This window comes from Aphelocoma coerulescens, chromosome 5 (genome assembly GCF_041296385.1).
Source record: "Aphelocoma coerulescens isolate FSJ_1873_10779 chromosome 5, UR_Acoe_1.0, whole genome shotgun sequence".
Classification (NCBI taxonomy): Eukaryota; Metazoa; Chordata; class Aves; order Passeriformes; family Corvidae; genus Aphelocoma; species Aphelocoma coerulescens.
Window position 1 is genome coordinate 46,017,872 of NC_091019.1, and position 21,245 is coordinate 46,039,116.

The 21,245-nt window shown below is 42.2% G+C and overlaps 1 protein-coding gene across 16 annotated transcripts in view; it reads left to right on the forward strand.

Moving 5' to 3' along the window:
• Nucleotides 1–21,245, forward strand: part of NRXN3 (neurexin 3) — a 982,949-nt gene that overhangs the window by 51,939 nt on the left and 909,765 nt on the right. For 15 of the 16 annotated variants that reach the window (XM_069017992.1, XM_069017994.1, XM_069017995.1 and 12 more), the window contains exon 2: nucleotides 2,163–3,427. In XM_069017992.1, the coding sequence (XP_068874093.1) occupies nucleotides 2,719–3,427 (709 nt within the window). In that variant the 5' untranslated portion in view covers nucleotides 2,163–2,718. The remainder of the gene's footprint in view (nucleotides 1–2,162; nucleotides 3,428–21,245) is intronic. The other variant, XM_069017993.1, reaches the window with a different exon arrangement.

The following is a 21,245-nucleotide window of genomic DNA, read 5'->3' on the forward strand; positions in this document are numbered from 1 at the left end:
GGAGAGAAGAGTGTAAGACTGAGAGCTGGTTTTGATGCAGATGATGCAATCTACCCTGCCCAGGAGAATTAAAAGCTGGTGTGAGAGCCCTGCTGCATTGGGGTCTCTGTGGATGGTTGCTGCCATGCTGGGCTTGTCTTCCTTCTCAGCTCAGGCTGAGCACAGAGCTGTCTGATGGAGTACTGAATTTTACCATGGTAGTAGTAAATGGTTCAGGAAGCTGTGAGCTGCTGGAAGCACATCAGTGGCTAATTTACACACATTATGATATTCTTATTCCCATCTCATCAGTAATTCCAGGCTTGGGTCATCACTTTCTCTCTTACCTTTCTCTCACTCTATTCTTCTCCATAAATCATGGGCTATTTTAGTGAATCCACTAGGGAGCACAAAGAAGAAAGGTAAATGGACAAGAACTACATAATATTTTCCCAATTAATTTTTCAGGACCCCTCCAAAACCACCATGAACTTAGCCAATATTGTGATTATTGGGAAGACAAATTATTTGGGCAATTGGATTCTGTGTTCAATTTTTTTGTTCATTTTACACCTCTCCTAACACCTCCTTTTCCCACCTTCCATTTTCCTCAGCCAACCATTAAAAGGAATTATCTTCCCTCTGGTTTTGACTTGATTTTATTTGTGTTTATAGCAGTTTAGCTAACATGCTCCACTCAGGCAGCTGCAGGGAACAGGCCTGGTTTCCACTGGGCACTGAAAACTCACATTTCTCTCCAACTTGTGGGTTTTCTTTTAATTGATCCCTTTTGTTTTCTAAGTGACTTGTTTTTTGTGCTGGCTAAATTTGTCAGACTGACAGCTCTGGAGACTTATGGCTTCTGCAGGTCCCTGAGGCAGGTGAGGATGTGACTGTGTGAACTCTCCCCTCCATTTTTTAGTGATTCTCCTCCAGCTCAGCCTCTGTCCTTACCAAACAGAAACTTTCCAGCACTGCCCACTTCTGCAGTGTCTGTGTGCCTTCTCCTTCAGAGCAAGATGGGCGATGGGGTTGAAAGGTGTCTGCTGTCAACAACTCTCATTGTCCACAGCACAAAACACTTTTTCCAAGCAAATACTGCCTCATAATATTTGTGTTCCAGTTTGTGGAAATTGTGTTCATGCTGACTTCTGTGAGGCTGAAGGCCTTGATTCTCATCGCCTCCTTTCCTGCTTTGTATTTATGTTAATGCCATTCTAGCCATTCCCAGAGATGTTCTTGTGTCCAACCCATCTTGGTGAACAAACACCTGTGTTAATAGAAAACTTACTTTCTTCTTGGGTAGAATTTTCAAAGAATGAATCTAGCTTTGTGCTGCCTTTACTTGTCACTTAAAACATCCTCCTACACCAGGCATAGAGTCACCCACATGCAAGTATGCAGAAGTGAGTTAAATTCCAGTGTTAACAGATGTAACTCACTGAAGGCAGTTAGAATTCTTTGCTCTCAGTTAGGGGTGAATTTGGCCTTTCTGCCAAACCACTAGACCAGGGTAAGTGGTTACGTGCTTAGACAGTTCTTAGCATCTAAACTACAAGTTTGCTATCATCTAAGCTGCAGGTTGCCATATGTAACTTGCATAGCACGTTTCCAGGTTGCAGAGGTCCTTGGTAGAGTCTCTGAAGTATGCAAGACATGTAAAGTAAAAGCAGCTATTGTGTGACAGGCTGACAGCAAGGTTGTCTTCTCTAACGCTTCCTTGGTGTGCTAGGAAGCATAATGTAAGCAGTGGAATGGGAAGTTTGGATAATGTCTTCTCTTGCCCTTACCAACTTTTGAACTCTGAGGAACTCTGGTCTTTCCCCTAAGCATTTTCATGGAGAGGTAATTGTTACTGGGAAAGCTCCAGCAGCATTCTCAGTAAAGTCAATGAGATTGCATCCATCATAGGAGTTAAATGATTTGGTGTATTTTTACCTTGCTCATTGTTGTTATGCATGCAGATGACTTGGTGAGATCTCTATTTTGGCCTCTTACTTTTGAGGACATAGATGTCCTTGATGCTTTTGAGACCTGTACAGCCAATTGCAAGCATGAAGAAGTGTTCAGAGTATCAAGAAATGTAACTGAGTAATCAGACAAGATGTTAGTAAGCTTCCTGGTAAAGATGTGGTGAATAGTAAGATTAACTTTTCCCTTTCTTTTTTTGTTTTGCCCCACAGGTCCTGCAAGCTCCGTGAGTGCCAAGCAGTGAATTATGGGCTGGGTATCCACCAGTGCATCATGAAGATTGACTTTATTTTTGCCCTCTTGAAGTTCACGTGCTTTATGAATTCACTCTCCTATCTCACTGCCATCTCTGTCAAGATTGTCATCACATGTAGAAGACAGGAATTCTAGGCTTGGGCTTTGGCTCTACCTTTCCTTCCTCCTGGAACACCAGTGTCACCTTTGTGTTCTACCAAAACAAATCACTGTAGGTTGTTTTGCCCTTTAGAGAGTATACCATCTGGAGAAGTCACTTCATATACCGTGTACTTCTGAGATAAAAGCCTCTGGTTCCTAAAGGATAATTGAGATCTTTCCTTGGGAGGACACATTTCCTCTTGGTCACTTGTGCTTGCTATCTCACTTTCCACTTACTCTCCTGCTCTCTGTCACAATCTCTGCTCTCCTTGTCTTCCTTTTGGATTTAACATTTGGTGTTGACTGCTGGGGTTCTCTTCCCAGTAGTGTGGCTTCTGTTTTTCTCCTAGGGAAGAACAGATTCTTGAAACAATGGGCTTCACTCTGCATTCTGTCTACTTCACCTTGAAGGTGAGTCTGCTGCTGGGCTCCTTGCTGGGTCTCTGTTTGGGTCTGGAGTTCATGGGCATCCCCAACCAGTGGGCCCGCTACCTCCGCTGGGATGCCAGCACTAGGAGTGAACTCAGCTTCCAGTTCAAGACCAATGTCTCTGCTGGGCTGCTTCTCTATTTTGATGATGGTGGTGTCTGTGACTTCCTCTGTCTGTCCCTTGTTGATGGGCGCATCCAGCTGCAGTTCAGCGTGGACTGTGCGGAGACGACAGTTATCACAGACAAGCAGGTAAACGACAGCAACTGGCACTTCCTGATGGTCAGCCGCAATCACCTTCGGACGGTGCTAGTGCTGGATGGTGAAGCCAAGCCAGGTGAGGTGCGTCCACAGCGCCAGTATATGAATATTGTCAGTGACCTTTTTATTGGTGGAGTCCCACTGGACATTCGTCCTGCTGCGTTGACTCTTGATGGTGTTCTGAGTGAGCCTCCGTTTCAAGGATTTATCCTGGATCTGAAATACGGCAATTCTGAGCCGCAGCTCCTGGGCAGTCAAGGGGTCCGACTGGAAATGGAAGGACTTTGCTCAGAAAACCCCTGTGAAAATGGTGGCACTTGCTTCCTTCTGGATGGCGAGCCACACTGTGACTGCTCAGCCACTGGATATACTGGCAAGCTGTGTTCTGAAGGTAAGAGAATACTTCCCTACTTCTCATTGAACTTTACACAATCCAAAGAGTTAATTTGTTGTTTAGCAGGACTATGACAGAGTTCTTATTCGTGCTGATGGTTGTCAGAGGAATTCAAGTTCCACCGTTCTTTTTCCAAATGGAAGTAATGAAATGGGAGTAGATAGAGAGTGTGAGCAACTGCAACAAGTGCCTTTCTGAAAGGATGCTGCACTTGTAGCATGGACAGATTTCCATCATCTTCATCATTAATTTCATCAGCAACTTATTAATAAGGGTAGAGAACATAAATTGGTAAGTAAACCTTAGAAGTACCTTAGGTTAGTGTTGGTAAAAGCAATGGCTGGCTGGGTGAATTCCATTGCCATATGTCCCTGAAAACTGAGTGAAGTGTCAGCAAACAAGAGCCATGTATATATCGCTAACATAACTGATAGACAGGACACTGTATACTTATTTGATGTTAGCTGTTGCTAGCCTGTGGAAGCCCCATGCTTCCCTTCAATTGCTTGCATACTAATCACTGAGTGGCACCTTGATTGTTTTAGCATCCTTGATTAAATTGCTTAAATTGCTTTTTAAATTGATCTTACTTAGTGTTTCAAAGGGAAGAGGGATTTGCATGTTTCTGCATTGTTTGGTACTCTCTTTTTGAATTTGAGTTTGAAAGTTTTAAGTCATGCAAACCACATGATGAAGTGTATTTCAGATTTTTCCTTTGGTCTTATCAGTGTGATGGTAATTAACTCTGTATATGCAGGAGACTTAAGTAAGTCAACTGAAAGTTCCTGTGTGAATTTGAGAATCTCATCACAACATTATTTATGACATTTGGCTTTAAACACTACAGTTTGAACTTAAACCAAAGATGAAACCTGGACAAGAGGTGTCCAATCTCAAGGAAAAAAAATCCAACCTGAAATTTTGTCAAAATGGAAATATTTGCAATATATTTTTACAACTAACATTTGTTCACTTCTTTTGGCAGTGAAACTAGATTAACCAGAGTTTAGTCTGTACAATGTGAGAAGTGGTGAAAACAGTCCTTTTTCTCTTGATATCTAAGTAAAAAACCCTACAGCTCTACATTTACAGTTTAGATGGAGAAGCAAACGTTTTTGTAGGAAGGGAAGGTTTGGAAGATAAACATAGCATCCATAAGTGCATTCATTTTAAGGTGATTTTAATCATAACAGAAAATTTGGCTTTATATCCAAATAATACAATAACAGTACAGGAGCATTAGACAGGAGGTGTGAGCCTGTGGAGTGTTGAACACCGGAATTCTTCCTGGTTATTTGTTCCGACCTGATTAGTCCAAACCATTAATGAGCCAGAACTATTTTCTGTGCTTGAGCCACGAGTTATGTGGGGCTGGAGAGACTTCTGGGTGTGACCAGGCGGTTCAGGAGCTGGGCCACTAGGCCTGATCCTCATATGCTTACGGAACAAACACACCTCAGGTCTAAATGCCAGCTATGGTGATAGAAGATTGCAAGAGCCACACAGGCATTTGAACCCTGAAACATAAAGATACAAGGCTCTTTCTACTGCTGGGCTCATGGATCCAGACTCCTTGGGGAGCTGCTCTAGACATCAACAGCATATGGTTTTCAGCGAACCTCTTTGAGAAAGTACTGTAAGTGAGCAGGAATCCCATATTCCTGTGGGGCAATTGTGAGAACTCTAACCAGGCCTCAGGGGGTGGACTTTCTGCATTTCCAGGGTGGATGGAACAATCTGAAATACATCTTCTAATGAATCCAGGGATATTTTTGTTGTAGACACCATGGATAAAGCAGTGCTATTGTTACCGTTTGAAGCCGTGAGTCACCATTGCTGTTTGTTTCCTATAGTGATTCATCAGTTTCCAGCCCAACCTGCTGTTAAGGGTGAGCAAAGAAGTTTGTCACGATGTGCCTTCTTAAACAAACATTTTTAACTCACTGTTAGCTGGGGTCTGTTCACTCTCAGAGAAGATGCTGTGCAGAGAACTTTTCCAATGGATCAAATGTAGAGATTTCCACAGTCATTACCTTGTTTGGTTCTTCTTGTGTTCTCATGTATTACTAAATGGTGTATTTTTGGTTTATGTTAGAATTTTATAATCAGCCTTGTTTTCTGCCTCCTTTATGCTGTAGCAGTGGTGATTTCAGTGTGTTAAATGCTGTCATTGAAAAATGTTACAGTGTCTGTGCAGATGAATGGGAAAACCAAAAGAAAAAGCTGTTTAGTAAGTGGAAACAAGCAGACAAAGAAAAGAGGCAAGAAAAAAACCAGGAACCAAATTAAGTATAGCTACCTTTTTATCTGAAAACAAAAAGTGTAGCAAACTCCAAAGATGTTGTCTTTCAATTCTGTGAGTGTGGCAGAACCTCCACTGATAAACAGTAGGATGTGGAAGGAATGGCAGAAGTGGTTACAAGCTCTTCCTGTCTGTGGCTTGATTGGCCATTAAACAACTTGTATTTTCTTTGTTTGCTTTTTTTTTCCAAGCAATTGAGATGTTTGTTGTCAGAACTGTTCTCTTTTGTTTTGTTTCCTTATCCTCTGGATATATCTATATATCTATATATATATCTCTATATATATCTATATATGTATATATATCCTCTGGATATATGCAGAAGTAACATGGTTATTTTATTCCCAGTCTCACTTTTGAAAAAGACTGCTCTTTCGACTGGGTATCAACAACTCCCTTTTGGGGGGGAACCTTAACTCCATTGCGGTATTTACTAGTCTGTAGTCTATGTGCGTATTTTCATTTCATCACTGGAGTTGGCTTTTTTACTGGGAACTGATGGGATCTGATCAATAACAAGTTCTGTTTGAACAGCTAAATGTAATATGTACCTTTTTAATAATGAGTTCTCTTGACACTGTCCAGGCCATTACTTGGCTATTGAGTGATACCTGTGTCTGCAGATGGTAAAACCATAGCAAACTCATTTATTTTGTGGCCAGAGATAGAAGAAGTAAACAGAGAGTGGAACCTGCTGATTCTATACTAAGATGGAATGAAACTCCATTTAAGGTATTAGAGGCTACTGTAACTCCAAGTGCAGTTCCAGTTATGGTGAACGTCAACAGAGAACAACCATTCCATACTGAGATAAAACTGTGAATCCTGTCCAGAATGTGCCCCCAATGTGCAAAAAAATTTCTGGCACTTCATGTGCACCCAGAGTTACCAGGATTGTGTACATCATGGCAGTCACATACCCAGATGGTAGCTGAGCAGGTACAATTTCTGAGTTTATACAGTGGGAGTGCAAATGCGTGCACTTCGGAAGGTTTGGCTGTTTTGAATAAAATGTGAGACTATTTTTATTGCAGTTGGAGTAAACTGGTTCACTGAATCTGACAGCTCTGTAGGGTACAAAGGATGGCTGATTTGAGTAGCAATTAATTTGTATCTTCCTGGGCAATGGTGGCATTAGACATGAAAGCTGAACTCAGAGACATCTTCCCCTCTGATAAACCTCATCAGTCTCTGCGGGACCAGGCTGCTGCCAAGAGAATGAGGTTCCTGTAGAATTTGATCATCGCAGATACATTCATATTTCTGGGAAAAAAACCCAAGAAAACCTTCCCCATGCAAATTTTGCAAGCTGAGCTGCTGTAGAAGCCAGATGAGGTTGTTCATATCTGCTCATTCAGGATCACGCTGTCAGTCTGCAAGAAATTTTCTTTCGCTGACACTGCTCTGTATAGAGTGAGCTCACAAATGTGGACAGGGTGAATGCAACACTGTTTGTACAAGTGTGTTTTGGCCTAAACCCTCATCCCTCTTCCAAGACTTCTTCTGGACTTTCTGAGGAAAGGTGAACATAAGATGTGCTTAGAAATGACTTTAACTCTGCTTGTAGTTGCAGAACCAAGGCGTTGATCACCAACTTCACAAAGCACCATGCTGAAGCCTTTGTGTTGCCTGCAGGGGCTGTTTCTAAACGAAGCCTGAATATGGGCTTGATTGCACCTCTTCCCTTGATTACAGAGCAAGATTTCCTGGGGATGCTGCCTGCTGAATGACAGAGGAGCCCGTTGCTCTGTAATTATCACACTTCTAACTGCGTCGGGAACAGATTTTTCTATAGCCCCTCAGCTTCATTTAAAGTGACAAGTTACTGTGGGATTTATCCGCTTCCTGCCTCTTTGGAGCATCCAAGCTTTGGCTGTATCTGAAGGCGCTGCCCAGCCTCACTTGCAGTCACTGTTTTGCCCTGCCAGCCCCCCCAATCTTTGTAACACTAGGGGATAGTTTGGCACTTTGCCATGAGCCTGATGCTTGCACTTAATTTGCATATACATTTACATACATTTTGTAATCAGAAACAAATGAACATGACCATAATATTTGCTTCCACTTGTATATTCCTTGATAGATGAATATAAATTGGTTGTTGAATTCACCAGCAATAAACAGTTGCAGACCCTCCATTTGGTCTTGTGCTCTGCTGTTCTAGAGGACACCAGGCAGTTCTGGCACACACTTTGGATGGGCCCAGATCTTCACTCACCAGTGCAAAACTCTCGAATTGATTGTCTCCAAGGTCTATGGAGTAAATATTGAAAGGGGCAAATCTGCTGGTTTTTGTCACTTCTTATGTCACAGCCCTGGCCATTGGGCAGAAAGCTGGTAAGAACTCTGCCCATGACTTCATTTTGCAATTCAATTTTCCCCATCTCTTTCGCTTGCTCATTCTTCCTGGTTTAAGTTCCTTTGGTTATATTTAAAATTATAATCTTTTTTCCAGTCTGGTTAAAGTTTTTTTGATGCATTGCCAGATGAGCACCAGAGAAAGATGATGTGTTCAGGTATTAATGTTTATAAAGTGCTTTGCAACCTCAAGGTGCAGTTCAAGCACAGTTTGTTATTTTTAATGATGAATAGTAAAACTGAGCAGGAGCCGCAGGATTTGAATTTAGATCCTACATAGTCTTTCACAGAAGATGCCAAGGACCCCACTCACTAAGTGTGGACTGCCTGCAGCTCCAGAGCTAGGCTTTTTTTTGTAGTCTCCCCTGCTTTAAAAGGAGGGGAGCTGCAGGGAGATTGCAGGACCCTGTATGGTGAGTGCCATTGATTCAAACAGTGTGGCTGCAATACATGCTAACAGCTATATTATTCTAGTTTCCCTCTCTTGTATTATAGATGACCTATGGGCTACAATCCTTTTCTGCTGGATTGCAGGTCAGCTGCAGACCTTGGGCAGAAGAGGTGTTAAAGCCCTCAGGCAAAGCTTGGACATCTCCTCAGATAAACTGAAGCAGGTGGTGGTTGGCTACAAAGGAGATTGGTGTAAGGTGGAACTGGTGAGGAGTGACAATAATTTGTGGGCCAGGAGAAGATGGAACTAGGGGAAAAAAAACCCCAGGATGAACATGTTCTTTTATAAAATGTTATAAAAGAGTAAACCATAGCTCATATAGACTGTTTACAGTAGCTGCTCTGTATTGGTTTTACCTGCCTGATAGAACAAAGAAAGAGTTCTTGGCTCTTGCAAAGAGAATGGGCTGACCAAGCTTCTGGAGGACTAAATCTGGATGGAGTTTGGATACCAGCATTCTCTGTGAGCCCATAGACCAACCTGCTAGCTCTTGCTCTATCCCAAAGTGTGCACAGCTAGGGTCTAAACTGGAATTTTTGGGCATTACTAAATAAAGATCAAAATTAAAGTAACTAGTCATAGTTATGTGAAAGTGAGCAAAGTCAGAAATTTCTCTTTCCAACTTAGATATTTCCAACTTGGTTTCTGAAGAAGGGTTTATTTTCCTTTGGTTTTGCCATAAAAGAATAAAAGGAGGGGAAGAGTTGATTTATTATTACTGTATAGACTTCTGCTGAGCTAGGCAGCTTGTCACAGAGGTCAATCAGCAGTAACTATATCCCCCAGCAAGACAGAAGCTGTAGCTTTCATCCTTATTCTGGTACGGAGGTGTGCAGGGCATTTGCCACAAGGTAATTTTTTTTCTGTTTTGGTGAAAAATGGAGGGCAGTAATCCTGCCAGATACCTTGAGGATGGTGGAAATGGCACCACAAAGCTCCAGGGAGAGAATCAGAGGAGGAGCACATCTGTTCAGTGGACTCTGACACTACTCAAAGAAGATGAGCCTCTGCACGTCAACATCAGCACTGAGTGCTCCCTGGTGCAGGAAAAGGTGGTAATCCATGTGATGAAATGGTAGAAAGGCCACCTGTCCTGGGCCAACTTCTAATTTCACTTTACCTCTTTGTTTCTTCGCTGACCAACTTTGAACTTGATGGACAAGAAAAGCTTTTTTCTCTCCCAATAGAAAGCAGGGCAACTGCCATGTTATTGCTGTCCAGAGACAGCAGTGTGAGTTCTGGGTGTATGTGTGTGTCTCTCCCACAATCCTTCATTGCAGACAGGTCCACTGCCATTGTAAACCCACCCTGCAGAGCAAAGCAATTGCCCTTCTTCCATCTTAAACAGGTCCAGGAGCTAACTGGGTGCAAAACAGCCCAAGGGCTGAGAGAAGTACATGTGGGGGTAGGAAGGACTGTGGATGTCACAATCTACGTGAGGCAGAACTGGTTTGTATTTGAATGTGTTTGCTGAAATGGGGCTGAGACCTGTGTGCATTGGATTCACATTCTGTGCTACTGACACCTTTTCCAGTTATGCTGTGTCAGCTCTCCAGGCCCTGCCTGCATGTACACTTGTTCACCTCATTATTCTGAAAAGAGACCAAGGTATAACATGTAAAGAAAGTGGAGCAGGGCAGCAGAACTTGAATGGTCTGGTCATAAGAGTGTTAGCACCTAAGAGGCTGATTTCCATTTCTGCCACGGTCTTTCTGCGTCCCTGGAGTGATTTGCTGGCAGACTAAAGGACTCAAGACTGAATCAATTGACCTTTCTTTGCAGAGGATATGTACCTGGTTACCCTCAGTGTCTCAGTTTCCATATCTGAAATATGTAGCCAGTGGGGCTTCCTGTACTCCAGGTATTAAGAACCTCATATGCTTCTGTATGACAGTGATACAGACATATAAATCTCTTGGCATGACAAGTAAATGATGATAATGCATGAACACCCAGCAGAATGACGTGGTTTGATTGTCAGTTTTTTAGCCAGGACATGCAGTTAGAAATTAAGGTAGTTTTCCTTGTTAAGTGGCCATCTTTGAGGAATGCTCCTCATCTTTCTTTTCAACAGAAATCTCCCAGTTTCCTGCTACTCTGTGCAGTGTCACACTGTGAATAAGCAGACCCTTCCCAGTCCAGGCTGCAGTTGTGCTGGCAAAGACAGAGCCTGAGCAGCAGTGTAGCCTCTTCCCTGTCGGTGACATGGAGCAGGTGCTGCACTGCAGGGTGCTGATACAAGCAATGGGAGTAAGAGAGCTTTAGACTTTTTTTTTTTTGTATCTGACCCATGTAGTCCACTGACTTCCCCCAAATGTCCTCTGCTGTGAACCTCAGATGCTGATCAGATGCTTTTCCTTGTACAGTGGCCCACCTCTGCCTACCTGCCAGCACTGTTGCTCTCCCTGCTGTGGCTGCTAGTTTCAGCCTGCCCCTTTCACCCTCCATACTCAAGACTCACCTTGACCTTGTGCTGTCAGATAAAGCAAAGAGAGCATAAAAGGCTACCCAAGCAGAATGGCAGAGTTTGCACTTCCTCTGTTCCTCTATGTATGAAAAGCAGGATAGCAAAGAAAGCCCATTGGATTGTTTCTGTGTTTAATTAGCACAAAGCTGGCAAGTGTTTTGTGGTTCTAAGGCACTGAAAGGGTGGGTAAAAATATTTCTTTTCCTGTTAACTCTCATCAGAGCTCTAACTGCTTATTAGATACAGCAGGTGTATTTGTAGCTGGTCTGCAGATTGCAACATAGGGCAAGAAGGAAAGGTATACTTGGCTCTCAGAATTTTGCTCTTCCTCCTCTTATTCATGGAATTTGACCAGTTAAGTGACCTGAGTGAATATAATGGACTGGTTTTGGCTCTGAGTATTTGGCAAGAGACCTTTGTCAGAAGAGAAAGAAGCAGCTCCTTGGTAGATGTAGAAATTTGAGCTGTAGGTTAAAACCAGGCTTCAATCTCTAATAGTGCTGGCAGGCTCCATAGTTTGCTTGGCTGCTGCATTTATTCAGAAGCGTTTCTTGGCCTCTGTAGTCTCTTGGGTGGATTTTCATTTCTTTGTGGTTTGTTGCCTTAGTACTTGAGAAAAATGACACTGTCTGGGTTTTCCAAACCTCTGATGTGTCTCCACAGGCATGTGTTTGATTTTCTGGTTATTCCCGCTGCATCCATCTTACAAGTCTGGCTTTCAGGGTCAGAGTGCCTCTCAGTACCTTTCTCCTCAAGGTAACATAGGAGAAATCCTTGGAACTAAAGGCACGTTTCTCCACTGAGGCTGGTCAGGAACAAGAGCTGAGGAATGGCTAGCCAGTAAGAGAGTGGCTAGTGTTGTGATCTGTAAATTTCATAGTTCAGTTGTGTTTGCAGCTGAATTCCTTAAGCTTCTTTCTGTATGGGGTTGAAATTGCTTATATTCCCCAAAGAATTTTTTAAAATGGTGAAGAAGTGTGTGGAATCATTCCTTAATAACTTGCTGATTAAAAAAATAAAGGAAAAAAGAAAAAGGTGAAGTTTGTGAAGAGGAGAGGATATAAAATTTCTTGTCTAGGACTACCTAAAGGAAAAAGCCGGGAAAGTAACCAGAATTTCTGTATTTTTACTTCCGTATTTTGCCTTTTTCTCTTTGGCTTCTCTGAGACCTGCTCTGGGACTTGGTGTGGTAGGAGGCAGGGGGCTGTGCAAAGGAACTACCCTTCATGATGTCTACCAGACCTCTGGTGTAATGGGAGATCTGTGTAGGTCCTTGTAATTCACATAGCTTTGACTTTAAGGAAGATAACAGGAGATCAGTGAACGTAAAAAATTATGGATGGATATATTGCCATTGTGAAGCACTAGCATTGCTGTATCGCTCGGGACAACCAGAGCTAGAGGAATGTTTATTTTAGTGTCAAAGATGGGGCAAAACTCATACAGGGGTATCTAGCTGAAAATTTGCCAGATTAGGTACTGGTAGCTGTGTGATCCCAGAGCTTGGAATATGATGATATTGTTATGACTATGAGTTTATTATTGTGTAGAAGACCTTTTGAGTAAGCATGGGATGCTGCAGAAAGTGGCAAAATCCTCTTTCTTCAAAGTTCCTCTAGTGGGCCCTGTGTTGTTGGAGATTGATTTTTTTTTTTTTTTTCTTGACCAGAAAAAAAAAAGTAGGGCTCCAGTGACCAATTTGTAGTGTAGCTTGCTGGCTGCCGCCTACTAAATTTTCTTTTCCTTCATTACTTAAGCTGAAATGCTCAATTGTGTCTCAACTGCAGCAATGAACAAATTTCCAAAGCTTCAGATATGAGGCCTATATACCTATATGCATTATCTCTACTTTGCATCTGACACAGAAATCTGTCTTTAAGGCAGTTGGGTGTTTGCCTGCCCTTTCTTATGGCATGTTTGAATGAAAGACATGTGAAGTTACATTTTGACCGGCTAAGACACGTCAGAATCAGACAGATTGAAAATGTTTTCCTCGTGAGAAATTGTGGTTTCATTCAGATCAAAATATTTAGGAAAAAAAACCCCAACTGATTTGGATGAAAATCTGCAGAAAAAGGCAATGTATTTTTAATTTGTAGAATTTCTTAATTCTGATTTTTTTAAAAAAATGTTATATATATCTGTTACACATAACATTGTAGCTTATTTTATAATTTACTGAGATGATTAGCCCTAATATGGATCTACTACTGATGAACTGCAAGATATCACAAAAATGTTGAAGTGTTTTAAGGAAGGGGCATGTACTCCCACACTGACCAAATGGCATTAATGAAAACCCATGGACTCAACCCCACCATGCTCCACCTGTGGGAATTGTTAGGTTTGGAAGTGCAGGCAAAAGGAGACCTAAGCACAGGTTAAACTTAACCAGAGAGGAGAACAGAGTTCCAGTTTGCAGACAGCAAGTGGAGCCTGGAGCACAGGCAGAAAGATGACCAGATTGGTGCCCTTTGAAGCCTCCCAGAAGAGAAGAGTGGTGTGAAGCACTGTTACCATTTCAGTTCGTTGGAAGTGACAGCTCCATAGGTACTGCTGTCTATGAAGAGCTCCACTAAAAAGGCTTGGGGAATAATTTTGGGTGGGCAGCACTCGAGTGGGCTCTTCCCAATTGACTTCTAACATGTATGACTGAAGAGTGCAGTCTCTCAACAGAGACAGTGAAGGCAGCAAGGCTGAGTATATTAACAAAGAACCAAGCTACTGATTTGAGAGGCTGGGATTGTCAGCAGTTTGGTTTTCAGCTTTCTAGCATGTTGAACCTAAGTAGTTTACAATGTAGCTGGACCTAACAACTGGGCAGCAGGCATTCCCAAAGAAGAGCATAACAAATACCTCTCTGTGCAAGAAATGCTCTCTGAGATGCAGCCAGCCCAAGCTGAGATTTGGGCTGGATAAGCAAGGCTCTGCCTATGAAAATCACTTGGGTGCTGCACCAGTATGGAGTGACAGTCATTCTTGAGCTGTGGGATGTTTTCCCTGTCATTGCCGCTGCCAGTGTGGTGACTCCCAGGTTGCCCGAGGCAAAAGATAGCTAAACCGAAGTACAAATCCTCTATCCCGGGAGAACAATTGGCTGTGATTTCAGACCTCATTTGTCAGTGGTGTTTAATTATAGCCCTGCCACCACTTACAGTGGAGGTCACTGCTGTATTGTAGGTCTATTTAGTGCTCCCTCTGGTCTTAAAATCTATGAATCTATATCACACTATTTTGGGGCATTTGTAACAGTCTCCACTAGTTTTTTTCCAGACCTGAAATTGCTTAAGTTTCCTCCTAGTTAATTGACAAAATGTTGTTGTTGGAAAGCTGACTAAAACAATTTAAGCCCCTTTTTAGGTCTGGGAGTGAAACAAAATGTAGGTTTCATCTGGTTTAATTTCTACCCTTACAGTTGCCCAGCTGTTTTTTCCTTGTGCACAGCTCTGCTGCAACATGGGCATGTGAATTATTTTAACTTGCAGGTACTGTGTCATCAATAAGCTGTTCTGTAGTAAAAATATCAAATGTAAAGATCATTGTATAAAATGTTTCTAGCATATCTGGTCCCATAAATAGTATTCAACTTAAAATTAACTTCGTACACCAAGCACTCTTTAGTCAAGCAAAGCTTTCACTCATCTCTGATGAAAGATGTTCTTAACTAAGAACTAAACACAAATCTACTTAGATTTGTTGATCTTGTCAGTTAAAAAAGTTACTTTTAAGTCCCATTTTGAAAAGTGATTCAGGCACCTTGACACCTTGTGACTGGTCTGGAATTCAAAATAGTAATTTTGATAATTTTACTTTCATATTGTATTTATTTCTGTCCTTTTTCACCTCTAAAGATTTGGCCCAAAGAGCACATTCTTCTATGAGATTCTTTCCTTGCCTGTGTTTGCCTTTAATAATTTCAATGATCTAATACTGAACTAAAAGCAAGACCAATCAAATGTTCTTCTTTTAAAATTGAGTGAAGAAGGAATATTAATTGCAAAAATTCTGCTTAAATGTGATGTTAAAGTTGTGAATTTAAATGGTAATACCTGCTACAATCAAAATGCCACATGGCATCCATTCAAATGTGCTTCAGGCATCCTGCACTTGAATTGTGTGCAAGGAAGGAAAATAAAACAGCTAAAATGCTGTCAGGTTAATAATAAATTGTGCATACATGTGGCACATTTCATCAGAGTATTCCTAAACATCTCACAACTACTGATAAATCAGTCAGCCTTCACATCACTCTACCACACTGTGAAATGCATGCTATCTCCATTTTACTGATGGCAAAACTGAGAGGCAAGCAGAATGAGAATTACTGAAGGGTATCAAGTCAGACGCTGCCTGAGATGGAATTGGAATCCAGAATGCTAAATCCTAAGTACTAAGCAGTGTAGTAGTTTATCTAGTTTTATCCAAGTGTGCTAGAAAAGCCACAAAATGTTGTGGTTTACGTTGAATGTGAAGCTAAAAACAGAGCATTGGATTTTAGGGATTCTTGTAAAATTTCAGTTGAAATTCAAAGAAATACCTCTTTTTATTCTTCTTGGTGAATTGGATTTTCCATAACCAAGAAGTTCTGCCTTTGGGACTGTTGTCTCATAATTTTGTCAGCTGAAACCACCTTGAACCACCTTGTTCTGTACCTCGTGCCAGTAGGCAGCACTACTTGGGCTATGCTTTATGGATTCCCCTGTTTAGTGTTTTTTTGGAGTTAGTAATGAGGAAAAATAGACTTGTAGCAATGAAAGTTTTAGGTGGTTTTTCCCATCTGTGGTTTGTGCATGCTCTGATACAACTTTTCAAGACAGGATCCAGTTCCTCTAAATGTTTCCAATAGAGAAAGGTTTGTGATTTCACTTTAAATACAAAAATGAAGCATTAATACTTTACTGAACATACCCTTGGATAGAAGGTGATAGGGGAAAGTGTATTGTGGTTTTATATATCCCCTCCCTTCTGAATCTCTGCAAACCTGCAAAGGTCATCTTCAAACCTGCAAAGGTCATCTGCAAACCTGCTCTTATGTAACCTTCTCTTCCTGTCTAGCCTTCATTGTCCATAGAAACAGTAAATTTTACTGGAAACTTTGTTCCAGAGTGAAGTGGCTCCAATGGACCACTGAAGGCAGGACTCTTTCGTGCTGAACTTCCAGCTGAATAGAACTGGTTGTATAGAAGGTTGTTCATATGTGATGAAGAAGAGTTTTCGATTTGACGTTTTTGTTTTGTGGTTATTTTCGTAGAATCATTTAGGTTGGAAAAGACATTTAAAATCACCAAGTTCAACTGTTAACCTACCATTAAGTGCTACTTCTACACATTTTTTTAAATACCTCCAAGCGATGGTGACTCAACCACTTTCCTGGGAAGCCTGTTCCACTTGGAAACTGCTTGGCAACCCTTTCTGTAAAGAAATTTTTCCTAATATCCAACCTGAATGTCCCCTGTCACAACTTGAGACTATGTCCTTTCATCCTATCACTTGTTACTTGAGAGAAGAGGCTGATCCTCCCCTAGCCCCAATCTACTTTCAGGATGTTGTAGAGAGGCATAAGGTCTCACCTGAACTTCCTCTTCTACAGGCTTTTCCTCTTCCCCAGCTCCCTCAGCTGCTTCTCCTAAGAATTACTCTCCAGACCCTTCACCAGCTCTGTTCTCTGGACACGCTGCAGCACCTCAGTGTCCTTCTTGTAATGAGGGGCCCAGACCTGAACACAGCACTTGAGGTGTGGCCTCACCAGTATTGAATATGGGGGACAATCACTGCCCTGGTCCTGCTGGCCACACTGTTGCTGATACAGGCCAGGATGCCACTCGTCTTCTTGGCCACCTGGGCACATGCTGGCTCCTGTTCAGCTACTGTGAACCAACACCCCCAGGTCCTTTTCCTCTGTGCTGCTTTCCGACCACTCTTCCTCCAGTGTGTCGTGATGAGTGGGTGGTTGTGATCCAGATGCAGGACCTGACACTTGGCCTTGTTGAACCTCATACCGCTGGCCTCAGCCCATCAATCCACCCTGTCCAGATTTCCCTGCAGATCCTTCCCACCCTCCAGCAGATCAACACTCCCACCCAACTTAGTGTCTTCTGCAAAGTAAGGCTACACTTGATCCCCTCATCCATATCATTGATATAGATACTAAAGAGAACTGGTCCCAATACTTGGTGAGCCCTACTTGTGACTGGTCACCAGCTGGATGTAACTCCATTTACCGCCACTCTTGGGTCTTGGCCATCCAGTTTTTTTACCCAGCAAAGGGTACACCTGTCCAATCATGAGCAGAGAGAAAATCACATGGAAAAATGGATTCCTGAAAAGCCTTTACTTTTATTATCTCTACTCTCTTTGAGCAGCTTAAAAAAAATTTTTTTAAGAGTTCTTTCTTCTGTGTTTGTTCCCCAAAAATCTCTTCTTTAGACACTGAAAATGGTTCCAGTATGCTCCATTTCTAATGTTACCCTTGAAAACAAAGTTGCCTGGCAAAGAACAGTTACCCAAGTGAGCAGCAAGTTCAGCGTGGAATGAAGATGGTGGCAGATGGAGCATGATGACCTTGTGCTTATGTTGGAAACAATAGCATAATGAGAAAACATGAGTAGATATTCTTTAGCCCAAAAATGCTCTCTTATTTTCTATGTAATTGTGGTAAACTGCATTTAACCATGCTGTCCTCCAGCAGATACTCTGTTTTCCTGCACAGCATACAGGAGTATGAGTAGAACTCTTCTGCTCAGGGGTAACTAACAGTTCAGACTGGTATTTATTATGGAAGCTGTTTAAATTAAATTATTTAAAGCTGTAAGCACTATGTATGAATTATTTTAGTGCAGTACACAACAATTTATTTGTTGATGCTGTGAAGAACCACATCACTGGGATTCCTTTATGTCTGTAGTAAAACTCACCATCAGAACTAGGCCAGAAGGAAACAGATCTAAACTAACAGGCAATCCCAAGATCAGGAGTGACATTTGTTGGTAGCGCTGTCAAACTGGATCCCAAGATACTCACAGAAAAGCAAGTGGCCAGTCCAGACTCAGTTGTAATTGTAGAGCTATTATCTCCATGATGGATGCCTGGAGAGTGATGTGCAGACCTGTGACTATGTGGATCTTTTCATTAAATCTTTCTGTCAGTCTTTCCTAAGCCAAAACACACCTAAACATCAACACTCCAGCTGTTCCTTTCTCAGAGCAGAAGTACGAGCTGATTTTTGTAGCTGCTTATGGTTCTGCTGCTTTTCACAGCTTTTCCTCCAGCCTGATTGTCCCATCCAGGCCTGCCCCTGGCTCTGTTTGCCTTATTACTCTAGTGGGATAAGGAAGGAAGGAGTAAGTGCTCTGACTTTGGCGTTGATCTTCATTCTTCTTGCCCCCAACCCTAAAGTGGTGGATGGAGGAAGCTGATTTCAGGGAAGGGACATGCAGTGAGAGAGATGACAGATGATGTGAGGAGAAAGCAGAACTGTCAAGATGATCATGGCTAGCAGGGGAAGAGCCTCCTGGTTGTGACTTGCCAGGCCGGCTTTTGTGTGCTGGCACTGGGGGGCAAAGCTGTCTTTCTGAGGCAAAGCTACGGGAGGCTGGGGGTTGGGCTTTGCAACTGGAGAAAAAGAAAGCAAGTCAGCAAGGGAAAACCCAGTCCTGCTGTGTGTTTGTAGTGGGAAAGCTGTCCAAGCATGGAAAGCTGATCAGCTTTCAAGGCACTCCGTTGGAGGATAAAGCTGTATTTCCACATTTGCATTCTAGTATTTGTCTTCAGCTAAGTGGAATGTCCACATCTTTGAGGATCTCTTCCTTGAACATTGTCTAAACCTCCCTCCTTTTGATATCTGATTCCCTTGCTGGAATTTGCCACCTGATACCAGAGCGCACTCTTCACACCTTCCTAGCCCTTGTCAAATGTGTCCCAAGAACTTCGCTAGGTAAAAGAAGAATGCAGTGATGCATGAATCTTCCTATTTCTACAACAGTCTTCCTTTTTTTCTCATTCCTCTACTCTTGGCTTTGGGGAGTGAAGTCTTCTAGATCTTCAGATCTAGATATGGATCCTATTTGGCCTACACATTCCTCATGAATGAAATTAGAAGAGATGTAGGAACTTTGAGTCTCCCTTTCCTTTAATAGGATGATGTAAAGGTGGTGTGACCTTCTTCCATTTCCCTCCAGGACTTAGGACAGAGAACTAGATAGTGGAACATTGCTAATGCACTCAAACTAAACTAACTTCTGAGAAAATACTCATCTCTCTTATCTCCAAGACCATCTGTCTGAACTGACTCCTCCTGACCCCTCTGGATTCAAAACCCTGCCAGTTTTAAGAGCTCTATATTTTCCAGGGTTAATCATTATATGGGATGAACACAACAGGCTTCTCTTCTGTGTGTGGGAATTTCAGAAAGGAGCAGATGCCCAACTTGTCATTCTCCACAAAACTGTGTAAATTGCAAGACGTGAGGTAAAAGCTCCATCTGCTGGAGCAGTTTTTGAAGGTCCTGCTGGAGATAAGCTCTGGTCTCCTGCTCCCAAATGAGGTGGCTTCATTCAGTGCCTGCTGTAGCAGACAGGAAAGGGAAGACTGATGTGGAAACTATAGCAGGCAACAGCCAGGGTTGGTGTCACTCATGGTCTGACACAGCAGCACCAAGGCTGTCTTGGTCATCACTGGTAGTGGAGCCAAGTCCTGTATTTTCTAAGATGATTGCAAAAGTCCTGCCTCAGACCTTGACAGGAATATCCTAAAGTTGGCCAGTATCCAGCAAACCAGTGATACTCTATGTGCCATGAGACTGTGCACTGCTGAGTGATCTGGAGTCAGTAAAAAGGTGGTGTTCATTGCATTTGAGACAATGGAAAATGTCTTTCCCTACTGGTGTGGAGGAAGACTGTGAAGAGTAAAACCTAGTGACAAAGCAGTACTAATGCTCACTTGAGACCTCATAGCTGTAATTCAGGACAGAACTGAGTGTTCTGAAACATAAGAAGGCCCAACTTGTCCTTTCTAGGGTTTTGCATTTTATCATTGAATTGCAGTGAATGGTCAATAGATTTAACTTTCTTACCAACCTAAAGCTTAGTGAGATATTGGAGGATAAGAGTTGTCTTCTTCCTTGATAATACAGCCCACACACATTATACACCTGCAAATTTGCAGTGGTGATTAGGAGTACTTCCAGAGTTTAGTGAATAAATCTTTGGAGACAGACTCATCCTCTTTTGTAAATTCAATATGGCTGTAACTACTTGACCAGTTTAATCTTTTATATCTTTTTTCCCCCATTCTTTTCCCCGGTGTCACTCCTAAGAAAGCTTGCCCCAGTAGAAGTGGGCGTTGCTTTCTTTGTGAGTCATTTAAGAGACTATGTAGGAGTGAAGAAGTGGCTTTTGCTCATGCTCCATTATGCCAAATAATAAAGGGAGGTTGTTTCCCTCTTCTGGGTCTGAATGAACCCAGCAGATGCATACATGCTGTCTTCTGTCTGAGGTATAGACTAGTGAAGAGGGTCTTTATTCTCTGACCTCACCAAGCTCAAGACTGGCTCAAGACAGTTCTTTGGTACCATTTCCCAGTCTGTGGGATATACCTTGGAGTGATCCTGTTGAGCTCAGTGTTCCTAATACAAGGCCTATTTTTTTTTTTTTTTTACCTTACTCTTCATGTTATTGTAAAGGGTTCGTCAAGCATTCAGCATTTGGAGTAGAAGAGTGTTCCACTTCCCTGGTAGATAGAAACTACAACAGTTTCTCTTTCACTCATAGGAAGCAATTAAGTTCATAGACATTATGGCTGATAGGCAATATCCTCCTCTTGGATAGCTTCTTTTTCTCTAGGGTTGAAACTGTATTATGCTGGTGAGAAGGAATTGGTGCTTCTCAAATGATGGTGTGCAGAACTGATGCTATTTATTAGAGTTCACCTCTGGCCTTCTAGAGCATGACCAAGGTCAACATATTCTGTCTAGGCACCAGAAAGCAATGGCATCACATGTTTTTACCTCAATGTCTTATGGCTAATCGTGGAGAAAAAGGATATTCCTTATCTGCCCTGCAGTGACAATGGTCATGACTATTCCAGGGCAATATCACTGTAAGGTGCAGATAGCCATTTGAGCTATCTGCAGTGGTGAGTGGTGTGCTCTAGGAAGGAGATGAATCTACATTAGAAAGTTGTCAGGGCTGGTCTACATAGTGTTTCTGCTTATTTTAGAGGGTTCTGTTGTGGCATGGCT